This window comes from Asparagus officinalis, chromosome 7 (assembly GCF_001876935.1).
Source record: "Asparagus officinalis chromosome 7, Aspof.V1, whole genome shotgun sequence".
Taxonomy (NCBI): domain Eukaryota; kingdom Viridiplantae; phylum Streptophyta; class Magnoliopsida; order Asparagales; family Asparagaceae; genus Asparagus; species Asparagus officinalis.
Window position 1 is genome coordinate 45,965,472 of NC_033800.1, and position 8,517 is coordinate 45,973,988.

Here is an 8,517-nt window from a genome sequence, read left to right on the forward strand (position 1 = left end):
AACTTAAGAAATCGAAGTGAAAAGATATATGCTTAAACAATCAATCTGTTGCACTCCTTTTTTAGAAAATATCTTAATCATCTCACAAATCATTATCAAGGTCATGATTCCCTTGAACTTAGTTCTGAGAAGGAACGGGAAGTATTGTGTAACTCTTTATAATCGGTCAGTGGAAATGGAAGGATAACAGATAGGATTTGCCAACATGGAAATGGAGTAGTTAACATCTTCAGTCCAATTATTCTATAGAATCCAAGAAAGCTACATACTTGAATTATATTTTGCATGCAAATCACCAGTGATGTCTTCCCTTATTACGGTTAGGGAAGCGATATACACAAATGACGAGGTGCATAGGTTTCTGTATAGTGTGATATGGCTACTGAAACTATTACCTCCATAATTCCATAGTGATTATAGCAAGTCCATAGGGAGGGGCATGTAAACAATCCAGATGTTAATGGGCATCCAGGTCAACTAAGAAACTTTGGACCAACTAGAGATTGGATACAGTACGGTAAAGCAAATCTGATGATGGCTTCTTGCTAGGCCAATTGGCATGAGGACAATAATAGTGTGTAGAAGTACTTTCGGAAACTCTAATCAACATACTCCATCATTGTTACTATCTTTTGATCAAATAGGGCGATCAAGGAAAAGGTGAAATTCACCAATATCCTACCCTTACAAACCAACTTTTGGGGTGTGTTTGGCAATCTATCAATAACGGGGCCAAGATCAGTCCCAGCCCAGTTCTATCTTAAAACTGATTTTAGTTTGGACCAGGGCAGGGGTGGTTTAAAACTTCAAACTAAAACGAGTTTAGTGGGCATTTTTGGCCTACAAAAATGGGCCAACATTGGCCTAGTTTTTTGCCAAACAAAAAGGTATCCAAAACTAGGTTAGGTCCAGTCCTAACCCAGTTTTAGAGATTTGCCAAACACACCCCTAGAAATGTTGAATAATCTGGGCAGATGAATGGGAAGACTCTGATGAGAGCCATGAGGCAGACTAATGTTGGTGCTAGACCAGTTTCTCACTCACCACTAGATATATCTCTTATTGCCCCTTTTCTTTTTCTTTTTTCTTTTTTTTTTGGGTGGCCGATTGAGAATCTCAGGGACATGTTTCACTTTGTATGCAGACTTAGAACTTTTTTCCTTTTCTTAACTTTCCATCTATGTTACACAAACACGTGTACAGGTGCAGGTACGGGACACAACTTAGTTGAACAAAAATGGTGTTTGGTAATTGGTAGTGAGGTGGATGCATCTCAACTAGTACAAAAAGAAAAGTGTCACATAGGAATGTACCAATGTTGAAAATAGCGATAACGCATAGCGTAACACTTACCTCCGGTTAACGTAAAACGCAAAATAGCATAACTCTAAACGTAGGTTAAATAATTTATTATTATTTAATATTTTATAGATACATAATATTCAAAATCAAATAATATGAATAATCATCACAATTTTCAAACATATCAATACATAATATTCAAAATCAAATAATATGAATAATCATCACAATTTTCAAACATATCATCATAAAAATATTATCACAAATCAATATATCATCACAATTGAATAATCATCACAATTTTCAAACATATCATCATAAAAATATTATCACAAATCAATATATCATCACAATTTCACAACAAAATCAACCATGAGTAAGTTAAATGAACGTAAATCAGTATTCAAGATCGTACATTGATGATTCAGAAGTTGAATGGTCCTCAACTGGGCGCGAAGAGTTTAGAAATTGATTGGGGATCTCTGGGAGCTGCGGAGATGATGACGAAGATGACAACAAGGATGGCGAGCCGGAGGAATTGATGAGTCGAAATCGAAGGAAGAAGAAGACAGAGGATTTTTTTTTATCTAGAGAGGCGGAAGCGACGGGAGCAAGGATTTAAGATTTAGGCGCGGGGTCCACCACTTAAACTCAATCATAGCCATCAAATTCTATTAAAAATCAATCCCAACTTTTGAACAATTTACCTAGTTATGGAGCGCTATAAAGACGCGTTACAAAGCGTACGCTATAGGTAAAATAGCGTACGTTATTTTGTTTTTGCGCTAATTTCCAATGCTACGTTACATTATGCGCTATTTTGTGCTACAGAACGCGTTATTTTCTACACTAGAATGTACTTTCCATCCAACTAATTTCACTCACATACATGGTTGAGATTCTTCCCCTCACTATCAAGCACCAAAGTTGGTACTTGTGTCAATCATACCCATACACACACTCTCTCTCTGCACGTGCACGCATGCATGCGTGCGTGTGCAAAAATATGAGTATTTTTTATAGTGAGGTGGCCAACTATCATCCACTCATTCAATGAGATAGTACTAAAGTAGAGATCATTTCAAGTAACTATAAATGTGTGGATGAGTTGGGACCATTTTTCAAGTGGGCAACTTAAATGTGTACATGAGAAGTGGCCATGTTATTACCAAGCACCTATTTTGTCCATGGTACCAAGTATTCTCTCTCTAGACTACTATTAACAGTATCTAACATCTGGATGCTATCAACCCAAATTTAAGGTTTAAAATCGGAAAATAAAAATCAAAGCAGTAGATGTGATCTACTCCACAAACTATCTAAAAATAAAATCTCAAAATATTTTAATGTATTTTGAATCACGCATTAAGGTGTGAAAAATTAAGCAACTTCATGAAAATTCTAAAATGTTGATTTTGACGATATATGGTACATGAGTTAACGATGCCAAAATTCTTCAAAATTTTGTTTATAGATAGTTCATGTGTAGTTGATCGCATATACTGGATTGGATTTTTATTTCCGGGCTTCTAATTTTAAATATGGATTGATAGTATCCTCATGTTGGATACTATTAATAGTAGTCTAACTCAACTCTATATATTTAGTAATGCTCTTGTAAACTTACATTGATATGAGCATCTTGTCCACCAATTTTGTATCAATTTGATTGACTTTGAGATTCGTGATAGCATGTGATACACATCAAGGCACATAACTCAAAGATAACTTTGATGTGTAGCACAAATCAAAGTGAAATCAAGAGATAAAAAGTTGGTGGACAAACTCTTCTATCCACTTAAGTCTATTCTAGCTTTACTATATATATATAGAGAGAGAGAGTTGAGCTAAGTTACTATTAACAGCATCAAACATTCGGAGATTATCAACATTGAAATCCTTTGAAATTTTGTTTCTAAGTATTTAATGTGTAGTAAATCTCATCCACCAGTTTGGATTATCAATTTCGGACTCTGAATTTTAAAAATGAGTTGATAATATCTTCATGTTGAATATTATTTATAGTAACCTAGTTCAATTCTCTCTATATATATACTTACATACATACGTAAAATATGTTAATAAGGATGCAACTTAGGTTCAATTTAAGATGCACCTCTTCATGCATGAATTAGACTATTCTAATGGATGATCTGTTCCATTCATCATGATCTAAATGTCTCAAAGCATCTAGAAAATAAAATCATGATGTTTCAATACTTCTAACACATATTTTTTATTTTTTTATTGTATTATCGTAAAACCATTAATTTTACAATCACTTGATGCATAACTATAACAGTATATGCCTAATTTTTTGCCTATATATCATTCAAAACATATAGATTGAAATGAATTGAGTGGATCAAATAAATTGATTGTATATAACATATTTTGAAGGTCATTCTTAGATTGAATCTAATATGTCTCATTAGTAACATATTTCCATGTGTGTGGTTTGAAGGTTATAAGGTGGCGGCTCATTTATCAAAATGAGCTATTAAGAGATAGAAATGTACGGTCCATGCCTTTTGATGTGACTTTTTGGACATGTTTAGATTTCCTATGGAGTAAGAGAAGTTAAGGGAAAATAGAGGGGATAAGAGAATGTAAGAAAATTTACCTACCCTAGGTTCCACTACAATTTGGAGGGGAACAAATTTTGTATTGTTTAGGGTTAAACTTAGAGGAACTAGGTGGAATCGTCTACCCTCTAAAGAATTTCCAAGTAGAGTGAACTAATGAGCTAAGGTGAATGTTTTCCCTTAATTTCCATTTCCTATATTCCCATCAATCCAAAAAATGCCCTTATTGTGGGCCTCATCACATGACTTTTTCTTGGTAGCGGCTCAATTTGCTAAATTAGCTACCAAGTGAGCCGGTACCAAGAGATAGCTATGTGATGAACCTTATCTTAAAAGTCACATCAAAAGGTATAGGAATAATGTGTATTAGATGGCAGCTTATTTTACTAAATTAGCTACACAGAGATAGCCATGTGATGAAGATTATCTTAAAAGTCACATCAAAAGGTATAGGAATAATGTGTATGAGGTGGCAGCTCATTTTGTTAAATGAGCTACTAAAAGATAGTCATGTGATTAGGCTCACCTTAAAGTCACATCAAAATGTATTAGTGCTGGCTTATTTTGCTAAATAAGCTACCAAGAGATAGTCATGTGATGAGGCTTTCCTTAAAAGTCACATCAAAAGGTATTGGTCTCATCACCTTATCTAGATCATTTTTCTAAATGAGCTGCCACCTCATAACCATCATGATGGTTATGAGGTGGCGGCTCATTTAGCAAAGCTATCAGGAGAATGAAGTGGTGAGGTTCACGTCTTTTGATATCGCTATCCTATTTCTTGGTAACTCATTTTAAAAAATGAGTTGTCACCTCATACCTATTATTTTTGTATGTTTGTGTTTAAGGTTTTTTGTAGCGTGCCCTTAGTGCATATGTTAAGAAGCATTAAGCGCTTCCCAACTATCTCCACTATCATTGAAAAATGAGTATACACTCAATGCTTTTAATTTTTTTTCTACCTAGTAATTCCTCCTTATCTTTATATTCCCCAGTTATGGATGCTCATGGTTTTCATTCTCCAAGAACAAGGAGAAAAATTATACCTTTTGATGAACCTTTATATACATATTTGCAAACCTAACCAGTGAGTTGTCTACACATGCTTTTGCATATCTATACTAATATTGAATTGTTCTTTTTAGTGAAGAATTGTTAAACATTTATTTGGATAGAACTTGAAATCAAATGACATATCTTATTAGTCAAATACTCAAATTTATGAAGTATGAACTTAAAATTTTAAAATAACATCAATGCCTAACATGATTAAATCAACGAGATCATAAAAAGTTGAGCATTCAGCTAGAGCTATTTAAGATAATTAATATCCTTAATCATATTTATTAGTTGAAGATATAATACCTTGTTGTAAATTGTTAGAATTGTTAAAATTTGGCTTTTCTAGAGAATAAATTATTTTTATTAAAATTATGAAGTTGTTGCATGTAGATGATTACTATCATCAATTTTAGATAAAAAATCAAAAGCATTAAGTTTGTACTCATTTTTCTACGATAGTGAAGGTAGTTGGGAAGCATTTAATGCTCCTAAATATATGCCCTAGTGTTCCTAAGTTGACACCTTAGATAATCATCTAAGGACGCGGCCTAAAATCACATGATTGAGCTATATTGTGGAGGATCCGCTCTGTCGAACTTGATCTACATATTCTAAAATCCCAACACACCAAGTTTAGGGTGAACTTGTCGTCATTTGACCCTTCATCCACTCGTATCAGTTTTAACGGTTTCGAATGAATAGAACTTTTCACATGGCTCGACGGAGGGTCAAACTACGATAGTCGATAGGTATACCCAAAACTTGGTGTGTTGGGGTTTTAGAATATGTAGATCAAGTTTAACGGACGGATCATCCATAATGTAGCTCAATCATGTGATTTTAGGCCATGTCCTTAGATGATTATCTAAGGCGTCACCTTAGAAACATTTTTTCCATATATACATATATATATATAAGTGAAGGGGTTTCTTTCTCTATTACTTAACCCACATTATCAAGCTGAGATTCAACCACATCCCTCGGCATCAGAGAAAGACACAAATACTTACTGAAATTAATAGTTTACTTATTTTCATTCACATATTATGATAACTTAAATTTATATACGATTTTCTACGTTTGTTTTATATGTAGATTATAAATTAGAAAATTGCTTTCTTTTAACTTGATACCCAAAATACCCTTCATATCATATCATTGAACTGGATATGAACTATGAAGAACCAAACTCACATCCATAGATATTCAAGAAGTAGATGTGGAGTATAGGATATATATCCAAGAAGTGACGAGTGTTTTCAATTAAAACATGCATTATATAATTGAGTATAATCTAAATAAACGTTTGCATACATCCAAGGAGTGTCGAAGTAAGTGTACAGTACTAATATGGGTTCATGAATCATGATAGAAGTAGTCATATGACAGTTATGAGTTGAGGTTATAGTTTTGTTAAACCCCTATTAGTGGAGGCCTAGTCCTACTTATTCTTCTAAACACAAAAAAGCATTTTGTGGTACAATTAGAATATAAAAATACAATCCTCCACTCTCATCATAACTTCAATGTTGTGGTTTAATGGTTAGAGAGACTTTAAGATAGTATCAAAGCAACTCAGGTTCAAATCCCACTACCCATAAATTTAAGGTAGATTTTCAGGTTTCAGCCCATAAAAGGCACTCATCCTGCCGGGCACACCTCTTGGGCACGCCTGCCACGCATGCTAGAATATAAAAATATAATCCTCCGGTCTCATTGTAACTTTGGAGTTGTGGTTGGTCATCCTGTCGGGCACACCTCTCGGGCGCGCCTGCCACGCATGCTAGAATATAAAAATATAATCCTCAAGTCTCATCGTAACTTTGGAGTTTGGTCTAATGGTTAAAGGGACTTTAAGATTATATATCTGGGTAATTTAAATTTTTCATCTTCAAAACCCTCTTTGTTGTGTTTCCACTGAAATTTTTCACCCAATTATATTATAGCGACTGCAGCTCCCAAATAATTCTACTCGGGTTAAGCAACAAGTAATACTCCAATAATTAAGAAAATACAAATAGAAACTTCAATTTACTTGACAAAAAACTATAAGATTTTATATACCAAGGTAATTAATCAAATACAGGGCATGTCCTAATTAGTTTCTTTTGTCATCCAAGCAACAAACGCCCTCAAGTCGAGAAATAAAATTAGGCAGCCCAAGCGAAATTAAGTTGAAACTGCAAAAATTACCTTGCAACTGTAATGTTGCTGTAAACCATTCGAAATTTTACTAAATCGAATTTCTACGGGAAAAAGAAAACCTAATATCAGCAAGAAAAAAAATGAAAATTTTATGAAGAGAAAGCTACCATCAGCAGACAGGGCGTTAACGGGAGGATTCTCGATCGTGATAACGGCGACTCCATCGGATCCAACCTCCATCGTAGTTCTCCCCTTCGCCATTTTCGCTCGAGCTCGAAAAAATCGAAGTCAAAGATTGAGGATTTTTTATAATGGGAAGAGATCGATGGTGGCGTGTCGACTGAGGGATTGTAGGAAAACGATCGCTTCTGCAGCGGTGCTGTGACCTTTATAAAGGAAAACGATACGCTCCTGGTGATTCTTAAAGGGGTTTTTAGATATCGGTCCCTGAAACTTCCATAATTTGATAAAAGTCCTTTTGAATCCCTGAGATTGCTAATAGATCCCTCAGATCCAGCTTCTTACGCCGCAGTTCCGGTTAAACCCCTCGGTTATATGTTTAAACACCACTTTTTTTTTACGATTTTAAACTGAAAATACACGAACTAACCGACATTTTTCATCTTCTCCTAGGGCAAAAAAAACCCACCCAACTAATTTTTCATCTTTTCCCTGAAGATGTTTTTTTATGAGGGAAACTTTATTCGTGGGAGCTATGACCAGATAGTGACGAAGCCAATAATTTTTTTCAAAGAGAGGCCAAATACAACCATCATACCATCATTTTAAAAGCTATCAAATACGATGATGTGCATATGTAAGAAGGTAAAAGACGAACCTAAAATAAAAGTTTTACAAAGAAAAAGTATTTTCATGAAAATTTAAATCATTTTAACATATGTACTCATCATTGAATCCACACGCGTCAATGTTTTAAACTTTTTTCAATTGTATTAATTGTAAATGGATTTTCATAACCATAAAACTACTCAAAAAATCTGACAAATTAATAGTATGCTATAAATTATACTATTAATATGGCGGGTTTTAGTCTCGATTTTGTTTCATTTGGTAATTACCCTTTGCTGATTAACACCACTACCCAATCATGGTTAACAATTTCAATTGTAGATAAAAATAAATAGACTAATTTCAAAATACTTCAATGATTTTGGGGACTAAACTCAAAATATGAAAAGTTTGCGGACTAATTCCATATGAAATATTTGGGATACTAATCTCAAATATGAAAGATTTGGGAGGACTATTTTCAAGTATGAAAGATAAGGGAGACTAATTCAAATATGAAACGTAGTGATTACAATATGAAAGATTTGAGGACTAATTTTACACAGATTCGGGTCATCTTTACTATCAAAAAAAGTAGTGAAGAGATCGCTACGTTATCACAACCATTGATTCT

The 8,517-nt window shown here is 34.0% G+C and overlaps 1 protein-coding gene across 3 annotated transcripts in view; it reads right to left on the reverse strand.

Annotated features, from left to right (window-relative positions):
- The window catches only part of LOC109848615 (peroxisomal fatty acid beta-oxidation multifunctional protein MFP2-like), a 17,879-nt gene extending 10,397 nt beyond the window's left edge, over positions 1-7,482 (reverse strand). For 2 of the 3 annotated variants that reach the window (XM_020418217.1, XM_020418215.1), the window contains exon 1: positions 7,262-7,482. Coding sequence is in view for 2 of the 3 variants with exons in the window: in XM_020418215.1 (XP_020273804.1) it covers positions 7,262-7,355 (94 nt within the window). In the remaining variant the exon portion in view is untranslated. The remainder of the gene's footprint in view (positions 1-7,261) is intronic. The other variant, XM_020418216.1, reaches the window with a different exon arrangement.